The sequence below is a fragment of the Tursiops truncatus genome, chromosome X, assembly GCF_011762595.2.
Source record: "Tursiops truncatus isolate mTurTru1 chromosome X, mTurTru1.mat.Y, whole genome shotgun sequence".
Taxonomy (NCBI): domain Eukaryota; kingdom Metazoa; phylum Chordata; class Mammalia; order Artiodactyla; family Delphinidae; genus Tursiops; species Tursiops truncatus.
In genome coordinates, this window is record NC_047055.1 from 14,885,833 (window position 1) to 14,909,032 (window position 23,200).

The following is a 23,200-nucleotide window of genomic DNA, read 5'->3' on the forward strand; positions in this document are numbered from 1 at the left end:
CGTTGCTATGGAGATCTCAAAGCTCATCCTATCTTCTCTGTGGTTCTGTCTAAAATGATGTCTTTGGGGAGATTCAAATTATGAGAACGAGGACTGTGGGTGTCTGCCTCTGAAGATGCCACTTGTTATCAGCTACCATCATCTACTAAACTAGAAAGACTCATAGATTCCCAATCTTAATAGATGATTACATTTCATAGTAGATCTTTTATCCTGTCAACCATCCTGAATAACACACCAAATTAACTTGGGGGCATAAATGGATGTGCTTTTTAGGAGAGTTTGGCTCTATTTTCAGCTGTGAATTATGCATTAGTAGGAATTATTTGGACAGCATTCATCATCATTTCCGAAGTTAATGAAATTCCATTACACTTCAGTACATTTTCATTTCACCCAGTGGTAAATTAATTCTCCTTCCCTCTTTCTGTCTCAAGTCTCTCTCTCCTCTTTTGCATCATTTACAGTAGTTACAGAGTGGGAACATGGAGAGGTTTCCTAACTCGAGTAAGTTAAATAAAGGCCAGGAAAGACAGATGTTACTGATTCCCTCTATAATGATGATGTTCTCTATAACTCAATGCCAAGATGAGCAAGGCTGCATGTTTTCACAGCTGTCACTGCCGTTTCCATTGCTCAAGAATTCAGGGCAGGGGCCGGGTTCAGGGGCTTAGCTGGGCTACAGCTTAGAAGTCTGGCGCATGTCTCATCTTAACACAGCAGCAGCCCAGGCCACCCAGTCACCACACTGAACAGATTGCTTGACCTGGGGAAGCTCTTTGAGCAAATGAGAAGGCCAGGAGCATTGCCAGGTCCAGCCCCTCTGAGACGCAAACCTGGAGCTCTCCTAGGTGCTGGATATTTCCCTTTCATTGTATTGGCCTTGTCCTTCCCTGGTCCTACCCTGCCTCCGGCCCTAGTCGCTGCTCAGACCAAATGGGTCCCCTGACCAATGGGCAAGAAACCTGTTTGTCTGGTTCTGTAGCAGCTGACCCAGGTGTACCCTGGAAGCTACTTTGACCCTCCCTTGTGGGAGGCTCTGTGCTATTCTAGACGCTTCTTCCAGCTAATAGTGGTTAAAAGGGAGTTCTGGCTCTGAACTCAGAAAGCCCAGGGTTAGAGGGCCTTGGACTTGTGTGGGAACGCTGCTGAGTTCGGGACCAACCTGAGGCCTAGCTTCCACAGCATGAAATGGAGGTGAGATCTCTCTTAGAGACTGATTATGAGGAAGACATGAGATAATCTATGGGAAAATATTGAGCATGGAGCCTGAAACTTGGCAAATGGCGGTTATAGTGATCAGTACTAGGCCATTGCTTTCTGATCCCCTGTTCCTTTCCCCTTCTGTTGGCTGTGGAGAACAGCCTCCTGCTCGTCCCCAGTGAGGCTCAGAGGGATACTGGTAGATAGCCCCACTCTCATAATACCCCTGGCTTCCTAGTCTGGGGCAACCTGGGCATGTGATTTGCTTCCTTCCTCATTCCCCCATTCATAAATCTGCCCAGATCCTATCGTTTACACAGGCTATTTAGGGGTTGGCATTCTGCCTACAGAAAGTTTGAGAAGTATAGGGCTTCTCTCTACTCTGTTTCATTCAGCCCAGTCCCGGGTCCCATCAGGCACTGTGCTGGACAAAGAAATATTTAGCGAGCGCCTGTTCTATTCCAGACACCACACTAAATACTAAAGATTTAATGATCAGCAAAATTAGACATGGTCCCTGTTCTAACAGAACTTAGTCTACTAAGCTAAAAAAGCTAATGAAGCTTCAGGTAAATGTCAGGGCCCCTCATTTGAACAGGCCCCTGTAAGATGCTGGGAGTCACAGAGTGTTCTAGATGGAGAAGAGATATAGATAATTAAAGTCACCCCCAAGATGATGCAGGACTGGAGGTAAAGAGGAAGATCATTTTCAGAGTGTTTAGTGATTTCATTATACAAATAATAGGTGACATATCAGAAACTTTCAGCCTTCAGGCAGATGTGTGTTTTATTTTAAGAAAAAGAATGGAAGTTTTGAATCCTTTATAGAGGGAAGGGACTCCAAATTCCTAAATATAAAGCCATACAAAAATGTCTGTTTCTGTGACTGAAAAAGTCCTCAATTCTATCAGAAAGATTAGAAATGACCACAGTCAGATGAATTGTTTTCTGGTCGATGGTATTCAGCCAAACTAACTGGAATAAAATCAACCAGGTGGCAATCTCTAGTCCAAAAAAATGACCTCCACACGAGCAACCCAGGGATGTAATAACAACACAGACTCTTGCTTACATATAGTAGTTGTCACTTTAGATCACTCTGCAGCTGGATTTAGTTGACCTGTATAACACAATGTATATTTATTCAGATTACTTGATGCTCTCTACTTCAGTTAACTCCAGACAGGTTCCTTCCAGGGGTAAAGGCAGAGAGCGTATTTATTTGACTACTTTAACCAAATCGACAGGTAGTCAGGCAAACACAACCGTGACAACATCTGTCTAGTAAGCTGCCCCGAGCTCCCAGGCCAGGAGGGTGATTTGAGTCAGGTGTAGATAACCAGGTAACCTTGACAACCTTCATAGTTGTCAGGGAAATGACAGAACGGGGGAAGTGCCCTACTGTTGCTCAATGAAAGCCGAAGCCATCAATGAGGGGAAGTAATCACTACTGATAGTGAAAGGTACAGCAAATCCTATGACCACACGCATCCCTTTATCAGGTGATGTTCTCCAACACTCACCGGTCCTGGGAAGCTCAGGGTGCTGCAACTAATTCAGGACACAGCAAATTTGTACATAAACCTGGGGACTATAAAAGGCAGCATGACGCAGTCATTAGAGGGAGCACTGAATTAGTCTGGCCCCCGGAGACCCTGTAATTTTAATAGAAAGAATGTCAAATAAACTCCCCACTTTGGACCAGGCTTCAGGCTGATATAATGAACTTAAGTCTTTCTCTAGGGTTCTTCATTGTCACTCTGGAATGACTTAGTCGCCACATAACACTTGGCCATTACTGTTTTTAGCTATTGCCCCTGCTCATAACAATACTTCATTGTAGCTCCCGATAAAAAAAGCTCCATTCTAGACAAGAGACCAAATATTACACATTTTCATCCTGCTTCTTTGAAGATTTCTCATCTCATCAGCAATATACAAGAGGTCCAGACACTCTGCATCCTCATCAGCACTTGATAGTATCAGTTTGGGGGTTGCTTTTTGTTTTAGCCATCCTGATTGGTATGCGGTGGTATCTCACTGTGGCTTTAATTTGCATGTCCTTAATGACTAATGAGGTTTGAGCATCTTTTCATGTGTATATTTGGCAACATTATGCTTGGCACATAATCATTGCTCCCTTCCAAGATTTCAGGTGGTTTCTACCCCCTTCTGCCCAAATACATGATTTTAACAGAGGTCATCCAGAGACAAGACCTTACCTACGCCCTCAGGATTTTGAGGAGAAAAGCATGGGAGAGCTAGGGAGAGAAAGGGTTGTCTTTGGGAATTTCTCACACATCACACCATGTAAGTGACCACAGACTTCTGGTAGTAAGAATTGCCCTAATCCTAAAAATGCTTTTCAATATTATCTTCTTTGGATTAAACAACACACACACACACACACACACACAAACACACACGCACCACGGAGGGAGTTTTTTTGGAGGGAGTTTTTTTTAATCAAAAAATTATTTCACTGAATCGTACAGTAAAGGTAACAGCTAAATTGGAAGGCGGCTGTAACAAGTCACTGAAAAACTTCCCATACGCACTGCTGGCTGCATTATTACAGTTACGATTCATATACAATGAGATGAGAACATTTACTCCCTTTACAGTCTCCCCTTCACACTCTGAAATGAAATCTGTAGTTTCTCATTTCTTTTGCGGTTTCGCCATAAAAAGCACCTTGATTCTTGAAGCCTGGAATCTCATTACAAAGTCCATTTTGACTCACTAAGTATTTATTGAGGATCTAAAACATACTAAAACTACAGTAGGCAATCTGGGGGATTTTAACGGTATAGAAGACATAATCTCAACCCCTGGAGGCAACTTGTGGTCAGTCTACAGGCAGCTTGGGTTTATTTCAGGAAACAGCGGAAAATTCTGCTGATAGTCTAGACTTGGTGTGTGGAGTCCAGGCACGAGGTGAGGCCTCTGTTTTTCTTTTTAGAAGCCTCTTCTTTTTTGATGACCCTCCCGACACAAGGCTGTCTTTAGTCCCCGACTCACTTCCTCTTTTTTAACAGCATTCTCAGTTTGTGTTCAACTATTTCCTGTTGACCTTTTCTAAATGCCCTTGTTTATTATTCTCCGCCTTAAAAACAAAAATCCATAGAGAGATAGCATAACATGCTATATAAGCCTTCGCATGTATTCTTAGCCTAAGGAACCAAAAAAAAAAAGATCAAAAGCGAGGAGGGGTGGTGCAAGAGTAAAATTACTATTGTGCATATTCTGTTCATATTACATAGATTTATATGTAAAAGATGATACACTCTTGTTCATGGAAACTCTTCACCTAATTGATAATGTAATGGGAGGAAGACAGGCTCATATTTGACAACAAACACTGGAAGGAAGTCCATCCCTTTTAGTGAATTCTGGGCATGCTTGTTGATTACTGAAGGGACTTTTGTGTGAGAGAGGAAGGAAGGTTTGAATCACTTAACTATACAAGTCAATTCTTAAGAATCCATGTTAAGAGCGAGAAGCAATTGCAATTGTTCTGATGAGCTGAACAACAGATAATCAAAAATTCTTCCCCTTCATCACCTGTCTTCCTACATCTATCTCCCCCTCCACCTCCGCCCAGCAAACAATTTGTTGGAAATTAGGAAAATGTTTTCCCGAGGTAATCTCTCCCCCTACAGGCAACTAGCCTACCAAACTGCTGGATCAGTTCCCTGAGGAGAGGCGGGATTACTAGAATGCATCTGCGCACATTTACAATGGGGTCCGCGTGGCGAGAAGGGACTCCTGTCCTAGAGGTGGAAAGGTACAAGTCCCCTAGCCAGGGTGTACACTTCCTGCTTCCTGGCATTAGCGCATTTTACTCTGCTGTAAAATGAGGATCGTAATTATTACCTCGTTGGGCTTTTGTCAGATGTAAATGAGATAATAAAGGCAAAGGCCCTGCCTCAATGGATGCCCTTGATGATGTTAGCCGTCATCATCGTCATCATTAAAGGTGGTTGACTGTGCAGAGGATCATTACAAGAGTACGTGGGCCACTTCAACTAGGGCCTATGAGTTTGTTGCAAGTGATTTCTTATAATAGTAACAAAAGCTTTTGACTTTTTAAATACATTCTAGCAGAGGCAAGTTATCCAGCAATAACCATTGCTTTCACTCTCACTTCTGATATTCTTTCTTCTTTTTTTTTTTTACATCTTTATTGGTCTGATATTCTTTCTTACAGGCAGAGGAAAAGGTATGGTCACTCCCCCAAGGGTGGGACTGCCTCTCAGGAAGATTGAGATCGCCGGCTGGGGGATTCCAGGAGTCCCAGGGACCGAGCCCTTCCCTCCTCCCTGCACAGAGAGTGCCTTCTAGTGCTTAAAGCTCTCCTCAGGGTCTGAGCCTCCTGGTTTCTGGCCTGACCACCCCTGCCTTCCCACCAGCACCCTCAGGCTTTCTTTAAATATGTAAATATCTTTGATTACGTCTCCTAATCTTGTTCCAGGCCCGGGAGCTACATTCACCTCAAAAGGTGATTTTACAAATATCTAATCTTGTCCATTTGGGGTGGATTTTATCAGATCAGTTTTCAGAGTTCTGGGACCAATCTCTTGTCACCTCTGCCTATGTTAACTACCTGTGTGACCTTGGCCAAAACATTTTTCCTCTGTACTATGAAATGGGTTGCCCTAGAAATTGTTTGAGGATGTTTCCTTCCTGCTCAGACCTTCTAGGGTTCTGGGATTCCACCTGAGAGAGACAGAGGACCTCGGGAAAGGATCCAGTGTATACACAATATCACATCTACTTAATAATAATGCCCAGAGAAGCAATTCTCCCAACCTCATTTTAGTCAAAGGGAAAGCAATTGGCTTGTAAAAACCTTGTAAGATTTAACGTATCTGTGAAGTCCCGTATTACTGGTCAACTGGATGATTTCTGCTAGCTTTTCCCTAGGTTAGCACAGAAGGAGCGGACCTTGCCTGGAAGCCACGCTCCTTTTCTCCACTAGGTGGCAGCAACACTCAGCTTTGCCAAATATCAATAGAAACAGTGTCCTTTCTACTGTCGTTTCTATGATGACCTCCTCACCTATATGTTGGATTCGGGACCTTGACACTTAGTATTTCTAGTTCTAGTCTCCTGAGCAACTAAACAGGTTTAATTCCAATTACAAGTAATCGCAAATAATGATACAGACTTCAGAAGAAGACATAGAATCTAAAGCTGGAAAGAACCAAAGCCATAAGGGAGTAGGAGCCTTTAATTTGTAGAGGATGGAATAGAATTGGAGTGACTTGGCCAAGGTCACCCAGGTAGGTAGTGGCACTGTGGGAACTAGATCTCGGGTCTCTTAAGTCACAATCCCCATGTCTTCTCCTTTCCTTCTTTTGGGAGGTGAATATGCTGATAGTTTCATTTAGTAGCTGTGTACCCTGGGGCAGACTGAGTTCCTCATCTGTAATATGGGCATAATAATAGTGTCTACCTCATAGGGTTTTACTAGAATTAGAGACCATGCATGTAGGGGACCGGGAATCAGAGCACACTCAGGAAGACGTGTCACAGACAGGCAGGCATGTCACACAAGCAGCTGCATCACACGCAGGTATGCCCAAAGGCATGTTGTTCCACAATTTCCCATGACAGACTCTGATACAACACACAACATACACAGTTTTCCTTCTCTTTTCTGCATAGGCACAGTGCATGCATTTTTTTAAATTAAGAATTAACATAGGGCTTCCCTGGTGGCACAGTGGTTGAGAATCTGCCTGCCAATGCAGGGGAAACGGGTTCAATCCCTGGTCCGGGAGGATCCCACATGCTGTGGAGCAACTAAGCCCGTGCACCACAACTACTGAGTCTGTGCTCTAGAGCCCGTGAACCGCAACTACTGAGCCCGCGAGCCACAACTACTGTGTCCATGTGCCACAACTACTGAGCCTGTGCGCCTAGAGCCCGTGCGCCTAGAGCCCGTGCTCCACAATGAGAGAAGCCACTGCAATGAGAAGCCCCCGCACCGCAGTGAAGAGTAGCCCCTGCTCACCGCGTGCAGCAACAAAGACCCAACACAGCCAAATACATAAATAAATAAATAATAAAATTTATTTAAAAAAAAGAACTAACATAATTTATTGAGCATGTGACAAACAACATTCATCCATTGATCTTGTTATTTTTTTCTGTTAAAAATTCTCTTTATCTTTAAAAGATCTGTTTACCGCTCTACATTCCATCAGAAACACGGAATCTAGAGAGCTCATGTAAATTGTTTTGCAAGCCTGGGAACTGAAGTTTTTTTCATGTTAATATATGACACTGTATATGTAATAATCACTCATTTTGTAGCATATAATTTCAAAAAGAAACAACACATCTTTCCTATTTCCCAACCCCTACTCTCTGACATCTTGCAGCCCCCTCCCCTGCGAGGAGAAATTTTTTTAAAGCTGTCATGACAAATGCCCTGCAGGCTCATGGGGGAAACCTTCTAGTACCGTAATAATGAAACACTTTATGTGTGGGAGAAGAATGATAGAAATAACAACTGTGCCACATCAGAGCTCATTAAAGTCAACGAACAGTGCATGCATTTTTAACAAAAACAATAAAGCTCTATTCAGGAAATAAGAAATGGGAGGGGTCGGTGTCCGGTGAGAGGCTATCTAAGGCCTCTTTCATGGCTAACAGCCTCCCAACGGTCTCTGGTTCAGGTATTAAGGTGAACTGTGCCTAACGCCTGGTTTCTCCCTCAGGAGAGGAAATGAGACGCAGCAGCTCCTTTGCTAACCTGCCAGTTTCACGACTTACCCACTCCAGTAAGACCTGGGCCGGATGAGTACCACGCCCCCATCTAGTCCACGTGACTCCTTTTGAAACACGGATCAGGCCATCGGAGCAATGGCACCAGCACCTGTGTGTCTCATCTTTCTCCTCACAGCTCTATCGTGGGGGGAGCACTGCATTTGCAAATATCACAGTGTAACTATAACTGGGGACCCACTTCTCAGAAATTGTTCTTAAAACAGAAATGACGGAGTCTCTCCGGAAAGCCTAGGGCTGGGTCAGGTGATGTGGCCCGGTAGAGTCCTATAGCATCACAGTAGCTAAATTAAATCCAAGTGATGATCATGCCTCACGTTTATAAAATGCCTGCACATCTATACAATGTTTTGTTTACTCTTTACAAAGCACTTTGGGATTTTTCTCTCATTTGATCCTTGAAACAACACTGGAGTCAGTATGGCAGATAAGTCACCATCACGTAAACCAAGAAAGTATGAGAGGCAGGACAAGATCAAGCACAAAGGCCTTAGAATCAAACAGACCTGAGTTCATATGACAGCTCTGGCACTTGCCAGCTGTGTGACTCTGGGCAAGTTAATCTTTCTAAACCTCAGTTTCCTCATCTGTAAAATGGGGATGATCATAGTATCCACTCCAAAGGTGGTTATGAGGATTAAATGAGATGATGCATGGAAGCACAGGGCCTTAACACTCAAAAATGTAACTTGTTATTATTGAATCATTGACAGTTTGTGAGTGACAGAAGTCAGAAGAGACACCCCAAGTCCACTGGGCCAAATGTTCAAATTCAAACACATGGATACATAGATCCACAGTGAGATTTTTCTCTCTGAATTGGCAGGCTTTTCTTATCAACTGATCTTTGAAACTAAAATCACCTTTTTGTCCATGATGGAAATTTACAGGTGAATCCCCAACATTTTATTTGGTGAAGCACTTGGGACAGTCACACTTCCGTGTGTTGCTTTTGTTAGATTTCACCTCTTGATTCAAAACTGTTCATCCTCTTCTGTATTAGCATGGTTGCTTCCGCTCCAAGACTCTGTGTAGAAGGGGGAAGTTAGAAAAAAGGCCAGGAAAGCACTAACACTGCCGAGGGTTGAAGGGTGGGGTGACCAGGGGCAGGCTAGGAAGTTTCAGTCAAGAACCCCCAAGTTCCTTTTCTATGCCCAGACAGAAGAGTTAAACCACTTTTTTCTCCAATGCTATAGTCTCCCATCACCGATGACACACAAACACAGTAAAGTGGTGGTATTTCTCTGGAGAGCAATCTGCTTTGAAAGCTCTTTATATGTCTTATTCCATTTTTGAGAACATTCTCCACAGAAATCAACTAAAAAGGAGCACGGGGTGGGGGGTGGGAAGCTATGTAAGGTTGTTCCTAGCCCTGCTATATATAACGGTGAAACACTGGAAACCGCCCAAATGTTCAATAATGGTAGCGTGTATAAAAAAAGTAGAGTCTATGGACCAGATGGAATGTTCTTTCAGCATTAAAATGGTAAGTATGGGGTCTGTGTTAAGTGAAGAAGAGAGATCAAGATGTGATATAGACACAAATGTTACAACTCTGTAAACTCAAAATGTATGTGGACATAAATATCAAGGAAAGGAGTGTGTAATGGATAGAACATTTTAATTTCGTTTTGCTTAGCTACTGTGCATGCCACCTTGCGGACGTTATTGTTATTTAATCCTGGTGACAACCCATCAGCTTGTCAATTTCTACACACAAAAATGCCCCCTGCTGAGATGATCATTTGGATTGTGTATAACAGCATTTTGAAAATGGGACTTTAAAATATATGGGTCTGCCATTTACTCACTGTGTGACCTTGGACAAGTCTCTCTCTAAGTTGCCTCCTTTGTAAAATGAAGAGGGAAGCTGATTAAATTGTAACTCTCTAAGCTCTCAAAATTGTCTTTGAGCTATCTAAAAAGTCCTAATTTGAGTTTTTCTGTCCCTGGCCTTACCCCAAAAGTGTCCCTTCACAACAGGTTGTCTTGAAGTGTGATTAAAAAGCCACTGGAGAAAAACAGGCCTTTTCGATTTTAAAACAAGACACAATACAAAATGTTATAATACTCTTTCATATTGCCATGAATTCTGGGGACCAGACTGAAAGCGCTTCTTTTCTACCACACCCAGAAATGTGGCAGAAGTGGCAGGGACGGGGAGACGTGCCCGGGTCCCCGTGGGACCATGCACAGGCAGTGTTAGTGAAAAATGTCAGAATTCTGTGCTGTGGCTTCCCGGAGGCCAAAGGGAAAATAGAATCTGCTGTTTTCAGTTAGCATTTAAATAAGCTTGTCACGCAGGAGGCTCCACTTCCGAGTGCCCGCCGTCCTTCGGAGGTGGGCGGGGCGGTGTGTTCAGACACGTGACCTGGGTTAACCCCTTCTAGACCTTCAAGGTCCCTATGCTTCCCTCTGTGCCATGAGCCGCTGAGGCTGACTGTGAGCTCCTGAGGCAGATTCTCATCTGGTGCTGCTTCAGCTCTTGCCTTACCCTCAAGAGAGATCGCAAGAGCTAACTTCCAACAAGGCCGTTTCTGTTTGTAAGAAATGAGGGGACAGAAAGCATCCTAGTGGCTGCCATCTGTCTGCTCCCGCCTTGTGTCTTCCCCACAGGGAGACGTGCCCGGGGGAGGGAGCGGCTGGGTCTCTGCACCTCAGGCTTTGCCGCCACCTGAAGGGAATAGGCCCTACCTGGCCCCGCTCTGAAACAGACCTTCTCCCCCGCCCCCCAACCGCTGAGGGAAGCTAAGAAGGAAGGGGGGCGGGGGAGTAGGAACACAAAGGGACTGGCCTCTGTGAAGCTCCAGTATTCTGATTTAAAAAAAGATTTCAAGTATCTGAATGACTCTCGTGTTTGTTTCCCCTCCAACAAGCCTCTTTGTTAGTTCCACACAATTAGTATTCTTTGCATGAAAATTTGATCGCTTGTCTCTGACTGCAAAGCCCTCTTCCAGCATTTGGGTGGCAAAATGCTTGTTCCCTTGGCCTCCTGTCTCCATTCCCCTATCACCTGGTGAGACATCTCCAGCCCTCTGACCACAGATGAAAACCACTGCGGACGGGGGTGGGGAGATGTGCGGGCAGTTGAGGGAGAAAAAGCCAGATTAAAAAGCATGCGATTATCCCAATCTGAGCTGTGTGGTGTATCGTCATGATTAATAGTACTATTTTAGGGGATAATTCTACTGACCTCATAGCATTATTGTCAAAATAAGTGGGACAATGTGAAAAAAGCAAGTGCATAACTCGGTGCCCAGCACACAGTACCTGCCTCTGAAATATTAGCTATAGTTATTATTACTATTTTATTTTATTTTGTTATTTATTTATTTATTTTTGGCTGCGTTGGGTCTTCGTTGCTGTGCGTGGGCTTTCTCTAGTTGCGGTGAGCGGGGGCTGCTCTTCGTTGCGGTGCGTGGGCTTCTCATTGTGGTGGCTTCTCTCCTTGCAGAGCACGGGCTCTAGGCGTGTGGGCTTCAGTAGCTGTGGCACGCAGGCTCAGTAGTTGTGGTGCACGGGCTCAGTGGCTCTGCGGCATGTGGGATCTTCCCGGACCGGGGCTTGAACCCGTGTCCCCTGCATTGGCAGGCAGATTCTTACCCACTGCGCCACCAGGGAAGCCCCTACTACTATTTTATATTGAGCTCATACTGTATATTGAGCTTTATATCAACTGATTTCAAGATCAGTAAAACAGTTTAAGCAACTGTTATTATCCTCATTTTACAGATGAGGAAACTGAGGCTCAGGGTCCAAGAGTCTTTAAGTGGCAGGACTGGGAAGCAAGCCCAGATGTACTGCGCTCCAAAGCCCATGCTGTTTTCACCACACGGCAACGGGCAAAGGGCACGTTTGGGAACTTCGTAAGGATGCCAGTTAGTCACTAAATTTCGAATGCTTGTATAATGACAGCATTTCTCCCTGAACCAATTTTCTTCAAATGTCATTTCCTCCTTCTATAAACAGAGCAAACACATCCCCGACTCACATGTGAACAAAAGTCATTTCACATTTCGAATTTTCTTTCCCCTGCAGTCAGCCCTATGGCAATTCCACAGGCCCCGCGCCAGATTCCAGCTCATAGTGAAGGATGTGTGAAAACCATAGGCTAAGAAAATAGCATGAAACCAACTGACAGCGGTCCCCAAAGTGTCATCCTACCCGGCTCTTTCCCAGCAGGCTGGGGATTAAGATATAAATGAAACATATGGAGATGGGAAAAAGCATATGTCAGGCCGGCTGTGGCCCGTGTTCCTGTCGAGTGCATGCACGGGGTCATTTTTAATCATGAAAACACCACCAAGCAGACTGCTCAAATATTTCTACAGAACTAAAATTGAACTCAGTGCTTTATTCCTCACACCTTCTTTCTGAAGTCAGCCTCATCGGCAGCTTCCCAGTGCAGGCGTATCCAGAAGGAACCAGAATTCGGCATACACGCCCCTCCTTCCAAAGAGAGAGAGAAAAGAACTGGGTAGTTCTGAACAGTTCCTCCTGGGTGTGTTTCAGTTGAATTAATTATCTCCAGGCATAATAATATCGACAACAGAAACGTATTGAATACAAACCCTCTACAGAGCACTGCGCAGAGTTCTGAGGGTAACACGTATAACAAACTAGCCAGGGCTTCCCTGGTGGCGCAGTGGTTGAGAGTCCGCCTGCCGATGCAGGGGACACGGGTTCGTGCCCCGGTCCGGGAAGATCCGACATGCCGCAGAGCAGCTGGGCCCGTGAGCCATGGCCGCTGAGCCTGTGCGTCTGGAGCCTGCGCTCCGCAACGGGAGAGGCCACAGCAGTGAGAGGCCCACCTACCGAAAAAAAAAAGAATGTACTAGCCAATAAATAGCCACCATTTATAAAGCCTGGTTTTAAGAGCCGTTCCTTCCATGAAGCCTCTCTGGGCTCGGCTGGTGCTCGGCCCATCTCCTCCAGCCCCACCTCCACTCCTAGATTCAAATAGCAGCTGGATACGGCCATGCTTTTAGCCCCCGGCATAGACCACCAGGCACTGTTTTGAGCAGCCCTCTCTTGCTGTAGCTCCTCAGACCTCTGGAAAGCTCCAGAGAAGTCTGGAGTCCGATTATCCTGAACTTGAATCACACTTCCGTCAGGTGGGGGAAGAGTAGATCAAGAGGCCAGCTGGAGCCCAGGCGTTTGCCTGTTCTTGCTGTTGCAGAACAGGGTTCCTGAGAGGAAGTAGTGGGAATTGTGTGCAGCAGCAGGTAGGGGCCAGCTCATTGATTCCTTCACAGAAATAACGCCTGTTCAACATCCTTTAAGTGTGTCTTTCTCAACTTCGCGGGGTCTCCATCTGTTTCCCTCCCGTGTCCGTTTCAGTTTCATTGGGAGGATATAGGTCAAATTCCAGCTGGATGACATAGTGGCTCCCAGCACTGGGTCAGCAATTCTCACTTTTTTTTTCTTCTTCCAAAAGATTGTTTGGACAGCCTTTCACTTGTGGGCAGAGGTAAGGGCATTAGATAGGGTGTAGGGAGACCTGGGTTCCAGCAGTGGGAACTTGAGTCAACACGCCTCTCTGAGCCTCAGGGGAAAATGAGAGGACTCAACTTAGTGGCCTTGACGTTCCTTCCCAGCTCTCACATTCAGTGATGTGTCCTCAACAGACGCTAATATCTGGAAACTAAAGAAAAGCAAAGTCAAGGGTATGTGTCTTTCCTGAGAGCAGAGAACGATGGTCTATTCACTTGGCCTCAGGGATGACCTGCTCTTTTCCTCTTCTCCCCCTCATCCACCCCAAGAGTCTTCTCTGAAAACCCTGGAGGGTTTTCTTTTCGAGGGGCTGGCTGTGGGGCCTTTAGAAGTTTTGTTCCGTGTTGTTGCTGAGTCCTTTACCCCAGCTGCGTAGAGATGAGAGCCCTGCTGGAAGCCTGCTTCAGCTCTCCGCAGCCCACGTGTGCATCCCCACAGACCCACGTTTCCCGAAGAAGAGTGTGCGCACAGTTCCCCTTTGTCCTCTTGGGTCCTTTTGTCTCTCAAAGTATACATTCTCTAAATAGCTCTGGGAGCCGGCCATGAAAAAACAATGAGGTTCACAGTGCAGGCTTTCGGCTCTGCAACTGTAGCAGTTCAGCGACAAACAATTGAGTTTTGCAAAGGGGTCCTCAAGAAGAGGCAGAGTTAAGGACACAATTGTTTAACCATTCTGACCCCGGGAAACATTCCTCCCTTGGGTCGTGAGGAGAGGAGTTTCTTCTGCATTTCATTTCCCGTCTGTGATCTGGATGTCTTTACTCCGCCCCCCTCCCCCCCGCCGCCCCGTACCTATGTTAACTCCTTTTCAAATGTAGGTGTGTATGCACGTGGACTGTCCTGAGCACGTGGAGGTGGGGAAGAGAAGGAAAACCGTGTATTCAGTGTGTTGTACTACACTCTGTCACAAGAAGCTGCGGTACAAAATGCTCTCAGGCATCCTTGCAGGCAGCTCCCTGCCTGTGATGCCCCTGCCTCCATTGCGATGCTCACCCACAAGGTCTTGGCCAGATCTTGACTTGCAGTGAAACCTAGGGCAAAGTATCTGTCTTCCCCTAGTAAACAAATGTCAAGTATCAGGATGTACACGACACTAGATCTGTATTAGAATTTTTAAATGTTTAGCATCATCAGAGTGTAATGATATTAAGCACTCAGCTGTACTTGACATCACAGTAGACATTCGGTACATTTCCTTAGGGGTATATGTTAGTTATACAGCTAATAACACTTAGAGAATCAGAAACTCTGGGAATGAGGCCGAGCAATCTGTGTTTTAACAAATCATCCCGACTCCTCTTTTCTTCTCATTTTCTCCCATCTAGATTTTACCAATTTTTAGCTCTATTAGAAATTCCGCAGTGTCTTTAAAGGGCATTCTTTGATATTTTATGCTTTCTGGCATCCCCTGAAGCTTCCTTTATATTATAGGCCCTGTATTTAGCCCATGTTTGCTCTACTTTATTTGAAGTTAAGAAAAAAAATGAGGACATTTTCTTGCCCTTTGATAATTTTAAGTCTAGACCTTTTCAACACCCCGGTGGCCATCGAAAATTCCTCCTTCGGTACTGTGGAGGCTTTCAATACTCTTTCATTCATTCAACAAATATTCATTGCAGGATAAACAGTGCACTAGATGTGGCACATTTTCCTTTACACATGCATTTTGAAGTCAGTCCTGAGTACCTGGCATTTATGGACCCTGTGAGCCTTTCCAGAAGGAAGGCTGCTTAAGAGGAGTCTTATTTATCTTTACTGCCAGACATGTTAAGCACCCATTTTTCAATGGTTTCTTATGGAATAGTTTGAGTCAATCCTAGTAAAGACTTAAGAGACTGCTATAGTGATACTTGGGTTAAGAGATGTAGTTGTACGAAGACGTTACCACTGATAAAAAGTGCATCTCGGGACTTCCCTGATGGTCTAGTGGTGAAGACTCCGAGCTTCCACTGCAGGGGGCACAGGTTTGATCCCTGGTCATCGGGAACTAAGATGCCACATGACACAAGGTGAGTAGCCTGAGTGTGGGGACTGGATCAATGGAGAAGTGAAGACGTGGGTTAGGAGTTGAGTAGACTAGCGCTCATCACCTGGTATATTGGGAGACACAGTGGAAGGAGTACTAGATATACATGGCTTTGAATCCTGACCCTGCCACTTCCTAGCTGTGCTAACCCTGGGGAGGTTAACTCTTTCCTTATCTGCAAAATGAGGATGATAACAGAAGCTATCCCATGAAGCAGTGGTGAGGATTATATGAAACAATCCATGTAAAACCTTAAGCACTGTGCCTGCCAGTGCGTAGGCACTGGACAATGACATATTTCTTACTGTTTACTTGTGAGTATCCAAGATGCACCTACTGCTCCAAGCAGATTGCCATCGCTGCCACCGTGCTCTCCCCCTCTGAGGTTTGTCTGATCCAACTGACAGTGGTGCCTCTTCTTCCTCTCCTCGGAAGCTCCCAGCCCCCCACCCTGGTGAGCTCAGGCCATGAGAATCAGCCCCCCCACCCTATCCCTGGAAAGAGAGCAAGGTCACCCTGGTCCTCAGTGCAAAGGGAAGGGGAAGGGGAATGGGGGAGGGGTGGTGAAGGGGCATTGTGGGGAGCGGGGGCGAGGTGCTGCAGCAGGAATTCCGGAGCTGGGAAAGCTGCCATCAACCAAACAAGAAATGACCAAAGCCTGAGGTGAGTCTGTAACTGAGGAGAGAAGGAAAGTGCAGATTTGGGAAAAGAAAGGAAAATGTGAGTAGAATTGGCAAGAGGTGAGTCCAGAATGAAACATCACGCTTCCCCCTGCATCACAGCCAAGCTGCAACAGATGCGAGGCAAGAGTCAGAAATGAGAGGAGAATGAAAAACCAGAGCCCTGACTCCGCTGTGTGTGTGATGGCTGAATCCGACAGGTAGTTAAGGATGGAGAGGAACAGCCACCTCAAGGCTGTGAAGCTTAAAACTCTTACTACAGAGCTGTGATGGTGGCAGTTTAAATGCAAATTTGTTAGACTTGATAAGTCCACTGGGTGTTTATTACATGTGAATTCAATGTTTTAGTGACACTTCCCAGACCTATTACGACTGCGGGGTTTCTGAATATTTTTCCTGCTGGTATCAGGTTTAAGGGAAAAAATAGCCAAGTAAAAAAATAGTGAGCAGGATTCCAGTTCTTTTTCGCTCACTGGGGAACATAGGCTTTCCAAACAGGGGCAGAGAGGAGTCAAGCCTCCTGGGTTCTTTCCCAGCTCTGACTGAGTTGGCTTCAGAATAGACTAACTCTCCCCAAGCTGGCGGTCTTCAGTTCCACTCATTTTCTGAGAAATGTACAGACAGTCTCGTGGGGGGCTCCTTAGGGAGCTGCCCTAGCCCCAAGGAAACATCTGAGGGGATCTTCCCTGTCTCTTTCTCCCCAATACTGAATGAATGAATGAGTTGTAAATTTCACAGTGATCTGTCAAAGATGTTAGAGGAAAAGAAGAGTTTATCTATAGATTAAAAGAGACCTAAAAGGCATATCAATTAATGCCACGTGTGGACCTTGTTTGGATTTTCATTTGAACATAAAAAATGAGATAATTGGGAAAGTCGAACATTGATTAGCTATCTGATCATTTTATTTGCCCTGCACCCTGTTTTGCAAAACTTTTAACTTTGTCATCATTGTTTAAAAAAAGATTTTACATTAAAACCTAGATTTCCATCTTATTTTGAGAAATAGTGCAATCTAGCCACAGATGGGCGCATTGCCTCACTAAGCTACCTGAGGACCTCTCATTTGGTCCTCAGGTCCAAAACAAGTGCCAATTTTTCCACAAAGGGTTCTCTGATCACCCCAACCACGAGTGATTTCCCATCCCTCTGAGCTCTTGGGACCCATTTTATTTTATTTCTTGAAAAATTTTTATTGGAGTATAGTTGGTTTACAATGTTGTGTTACTTTTAGGTGTACAGTAAAGTGAATCAGTTATACATATGCATATACCCACTCTTTTTTAGATTCTTTTCCCATGTAGGTTATTACAGAGTACTGAGTAGAGTTCCCTGTGCTATACAGTAGGTTCTTGTTGATGGGACCCATTTTACTTACTCACCCAGCTCCCAGCCTATGCCGCCTGTATTTGTTTTCTTGTAGAGACCTCTTATTGCTACTTGCCCCCCACAACACACACCTGGGCAGGATTAAGACCTTTAGAAATTCTAAATGCTGCAAAGATTATGGAGGGTGCCTCCCTGTATATGTAATGCCAAATCAAGTTTTATTTTTCAAAGTGGTGATGTTTAGAAGTAAGCTGAAGACAATCTTTCTAGATTTAAAATAAGTTCTCCAACTTATTTTGAAAAATTTCAAATCCATGTTAAGAGTTGAAAGAAGAGTAAAACGAGCTTCTGTGTAACCACCTAGATTCACAAGTATTTAATATGCGTGATATTTGCTCTGTTTGTTCCTATGAACTACTTGACAGTAAGTTTCAGACATTATGATGCTTTATCCAGCAGTTACTTCTTAAGAAAAAGGACATTTTCCTACATGACCACGATACCATTCTCACACCCAAGAAATTTGACTTTGATACAATAATATATAATATACAGTTCATATTTGAATTTTCCCAATTGTTCCAATAATGAATGCCCTGTAAAAATTTTTTTAATCTACGTTCTAATCAAGGATAATGCATTATTACACCTGGTCTCTGTTGCCTCCTCTGATCTGAAACACTTCCCCCATGCTTGTTTTTAAAAATCTTTCATTTTGAAGCATCCAGGTCAGTTGTTTTGCAGAATATGCCACAGTTTGGATTTGGGCGAATGTTTCCTTATTATTAGATGGGTTCACTTTCAGCAGTTTTGCAAGAAACTACAAAGCTGATGTTGCATTTTTCTAGATTTTCTGTTTGTGAAGTTCCAGATAAATTCATCAAAGCTGAATTTGTGTGTAGGTATATGTGTTTTGCTAGTGCCCCAATCATGTGTCATAATAATCATAGCTCATGCAAAGCATTGGTGTCTGTATATATGTAGCAACAGGGCTTCAGGTGATATAATGCCAAACTTCTTCCCCCCGCTAGTGTTTTTTTCTTTCACTAGTGTCTTTTTAATTGAAGTATAGTTGATTTACAGTATTATTTTTCTCCACTAATATTAAACTACATCCTAACCAACCCTTATTTTCCACTCTTTAATTTTTGCCAAATCTGTAGGTGTAACATGATATCTGTGGTTTCCATTTGTATTCTCTCGAGTGCTTAAGAGTTTGAGCATCTTTTCTTATGCTTATTGACCATTTGTGTTTTCTTTCCTGTGAAAGGCATCTTTATGCCTTTTGCTCACTTTGGGGGGGTTGCCTATTTCTTAAGTAATTTTAAAATCTTTATGCATTCTGGATACTAATCATTTACGAATATTATATATCTATCTGGCGAGATTAACACCAATAAGTCCTCTCCTTCACTTTAAAGATCCACAAACACCCTAAGATAATTCACACAACTTTGAGACCTAATAGTGTCACGATTTATTCTCAACAACTTAAAGTCTTTACTCATGATCAGGACCCCTAGCACCTCACAGGAACCTATCTCTCTCCCAACCCCTCTCTAGGCCTCTTCACCCAACTTGGGCCTTTCTGTCGTGTTTCAAAGACTAGCAAACTCTTGATGCAAGCGCACCCAGGAGGCACTCAGGAAGTGCTCCCTAAGTGAACGAATGAAGAAAGGAAAGAACATTACTGCGTTTCTAGGTAAAAGAGTCGAAAAGAAAAAAGGGATGTTGGAGGGCCACGCCGGCTGATGATTGGCTGGCATCCAGGATGGAGGGTGCTGGGAGAGCGCGGGACGTAGGAGAGGGTTTATTTACACCAGGTGGTCGCCACCCAGCGGCTCACCACGTGGTGCGCAAAAAGCAGCGCTTCGGCAATCGCCTGTCCGAGGCGCGCGCGGCGGCCCTTTGGGCCCCGCCCCTTCCCGCCCCCCGGCGCCACGGCCCCAGCCCCCGCGGCGGCCGCGCCAGAGCCTGCGCACTGGGGACCCAGTGCCTGCGGCGGCTCCCCGCTCGGCTGCTCTGAAGATGGCGGAGCGCGCCGGTGGTGGCACATCCCTGAGGGGGCTGCGGGAACGGATGGGTGAGCGGGCCGGCGGCTCCCGGGGGGGCTCGGGCCCGCGCGGGAGGCGGGGTTCCCGCGGCCCCGGGGACTGTCGGAGCGGCGCGACCCGCGCCGGAAACCTTCACTTCGGAGTCGCCTCGCGCGCCGTCGGGTGCTCCCCTCACCCCCGCCGGAGCGCCCTGGGACGGGACGGGGCGCCGAGAGGGTACGCGGGCGGGAGGGGAGACGGCCGGCCCGCGCCACCAACGGCCCAAGTCCCGCGGCCCAGCTGCCACCGCCAACGGCCGTAGTCCCGCGGGCGGGCGGGGCGCGAGAGAACTAACGGGCGCTGCTGGGGCGGGAGGGCGGGGGCCTGGCACCCCGTAGCCCGCGGACGGTCCCGAGCCCCGCCTGCCGTAGGGGAGAGGCGGACGCTCTCGCAGCCGCCGGAACGGACGCGCCGCTGCCTGGGAGGTGCGGGCGCCGAGACGGCCCTCGTGGCTCGGGGCAGCCCTGGAATCTTCCCTCTGCCCGGGGCGCTCGCGCTTTCATCCCCTCCCACGGTCGCAACCCCGGTCTCTCCCGCATCCTCCTGGTCAAGGTCTGGTTAAGGTCCGGTGAGGAGGGGGCCTTGGGGGTCTGGCTTTGAAATTTGGGATAAAACTTGGTCCCCCTGCTCCTCCTGGTTTGCCTCAGCACATGACTTCTCCAGGATGTCACCTTCCGTGGGACATCTTGCAGACCCTAGGCTGGACTGAACGGGACTCAGCGCTTCAGAGTGCTTTCTTCTAAACTGGTCCCATCGCCAAAAAGTCCCCCCCCCCCCCCCCGCGAAATCGTTAATTTTATAAAATTTGGCAGGATTTGGCATTGCTTAGCCCAGGAGACTGCTTCGCTACTTGAGCGAGATAGTATTTCTTGCTTGTGGGAGGTTGCTTTTAGTTCTCGGGCTAGTTTCCTCCTATATGAACTTGAATAAAACAGCCTTGCTGATTTTACTGAAATCCTTAGGGATTTTTTTCATTTGCAGTTGAAAAATTAGACCGGCTGCGATTTGGGAGGGTTTATGTTACTTCAGAACGCTTTGAATCAACTCCCCAGAGAATAATGTCAGAAGCAAAAACACTTTCATTATTGCATAGCGTGAAAAACTCTTCTGTCTCTAGCTTATTATGGTTCACCTACAGGGAGAGTTTGCAATAAATTCATTGTTTTATTGCTTATTGACACCTAAGGTCCTCTGACATTGAATTATTTCACTGATTTAAACTAACCGGCCTTCTGGATAGCCCCCCCAAAGTATTTGCATACTGAATGTTGAAAAGTATTTTTAAATTTTATATGGGACAGTTGCTTGAATTCACAGTATTTCAAACTAAAAACTTAAGCAAAAAAGGCTTAACCGAGAACCTAGTTGACCTCCTTGCTGCCCATTTTGTATTAGGAATTGAAAACATCACATGTTAAACTTCTACAGAGGACCACCTTGACCAGAAAGAACTTACTTCATGGTCTCAGCATTTTCCTGAAGGGGACAGAGTCAGTGAAATATTCTGCCACTTTGTGGCAATTGCTTCTTTTCTGTTATCCAGATAACAGTGAGTAGCTTTTGTTGCTGTTTTAGGCAAAGCTTCCTGAATCTGCCTTATTTTTGTGGTTCCCTGATTGCAAATGTCTTTGGTTTTCTATTTTTTTGTAAATATTTTCTCACCCTCTCCCTGGCCTAATGACATGCAAACTGTAATAAGGCCATGAAGAGAGACCCTTGGTATGGGTGGAATGGATCTGCACTCCCAACTGCTCAGCTTTGAATGAGGGTGGATCCAGGACTGGGCCGGCAACTGTGCGAAGGGTCAGGGACTGGGCTGCTGGAAGAGAGTCTGCTGCTAGACACCCCACAGCCTACACTTTGAGGGCTACATCCAGCAGGAGTGCAAGATAAGACTTAGTAGCAATTGCTTTTTATTCTGTTATCCAAATAATGGTGAGTAGCACTGATCTGTAGCAGTTAGCCCTAGCCCTTCTTATAATAATTAAAAAAAAACCTTTCAATGATTTTTTTTGCAATCTATGCCCTTTGCTACCTAATGAGAAATACTAGTGTACTAGTTTGTGTAATCTAATGTTTCTAATTAGTACAGAAGAAAGGTCATGGAGAGGTGGGGCTACAGATTTTTTTTTTTTTTTTTTTTTGCGGAACGCGGGCCTCTCTCTGTTGTGGCCTCTCCCGTTGCGGAGCACAGGCTCCGGACACGCAGGCCCAGCGGCCACGGCTCACGGGCCCAGCCGCTCCGCAGCATGTGGGATCTTCCCGGACCGGGGCACGAACCCGTGTCCCCTGCATCGGCAGGCGGACTCTCAACCACTGCGCCACCAGGGAAGCCCGGGGCTACAGATTTTAGGTCGAACTCTGACTGAGTGATGTCAAGAGCAGCAGCTGAGGCAGACAATACAGAATTGCTAATAAGCACTGGGATGAGTATTTATCATTGGCATCTCATGGGATTAAGCATTTTGGGGTGATTGTGCTTGGGTGCAGCTTTAGGAAGATTCTTGAACTAATTGTCATGGAAAAGTGTTCTTCCTTCCTTTCTTGCATTTAGCTTGACCTAGTGGAGCAGAGCTCTTGTGACACAGATTGTGTGTGTGTGTGTGTGTGTGTGTGTGTGTGTGTGTGTGTGTGTGTGTGTGTGTCTCTGTGTGTGTGTCTGTGTGTGTTGAGGAAGGGGGAGTGGGGTTTCTGGAGAGAAGCAGAAATATTCCACTATGTTGAAGTCAGTAGTGAGCTAAAATCCTTTATGTCCAGAAGGGGCCTCAAAATTTCAATGACATCTTTTAGAAATCTATCAAGTGTAAAGCATTCTTTAATTTTGGCATCCTAGTGGCATCTATTTTTGGTTCATTTCATTCTGAGGTTTTTATTGGGCTAGATGGCTAGGATGATTGAGTTTGTTGTTTTCCCATCATAGAAGGAGAATGGGGGAATTCCCTGGTGGTCCAGGGGTTAGGACTCTGCACTCTCACTGCCGAGGGCCCGGGTTCAATCCTTGGTCAGGGAACTAAGATCACACAAGCCGCGAGGTGCGGCCAAAAAAGGAGAATGATTTTCTTTTTGTAACATCTTTTACACACTTTCTCTATAAGCTTTTCTTAGCCACAGCATAACAGTGCTTACTTTAGAGGAAAAAAAAAGTAAATGCTTTATTTTAAAATATTTCCATTGCTGTATTTCCAAAGTATATTTTAAACCAAAGCCCGTATATTTCATTTACTTATTGTTGAATAAATTTTATACATTTAGATCTTAATTCCTTCATTGTGATATTTTAAAAAGAAGTAACCTTAGAAGTAGCTGAGGTGGGAATATTAAACTAAGTCATATAAAGGTTGATGTGGGTTTTGTACAGTCTGGTCCTTGATAATTACATAATGTTTCAAAGTTAAGTTGCTTCTTAATCTACAATTAAGTTCTGGTTTTACCAGTTGCTACCTGTGTGATCTGGGAAAGTTGTGTTTAGCCTCAGTTTTCTCATCTGTAAAATAAGGAGGGGAAAATAATAATATCCACTTTATAGGATTGTTATGAGAATTAAATGAGGTAATAACCAATGAAAACAACTTCATAAATGG

General features: G+C 45.3%; 1 protein-coding gene across 1 annotated transcript in view; it reads left to right on the forward strand.

The window, feature by feature from the left end:
- The first annotated feature begins 19,455 nt into the window (after positions 1–19,455).
- Positions 19,456–23,200, forward strand: part of MAP7D3 (MAP7 domain containing 3) — a 35,761-nt gene continuing 32,016 nt past the window's right edge. The window contains exon 1 of the mRNA XM_019919074.3: positions 19,456–19,609. Coding sequence (XP_019774633.2) covers positions 19,555–19,609 — 55 coding nt within the window. The 5' untranslated portion in view covers positions 19,456–19,554. The remainder of the gene's footprint in view (positions 19,610–23,200) is intronic.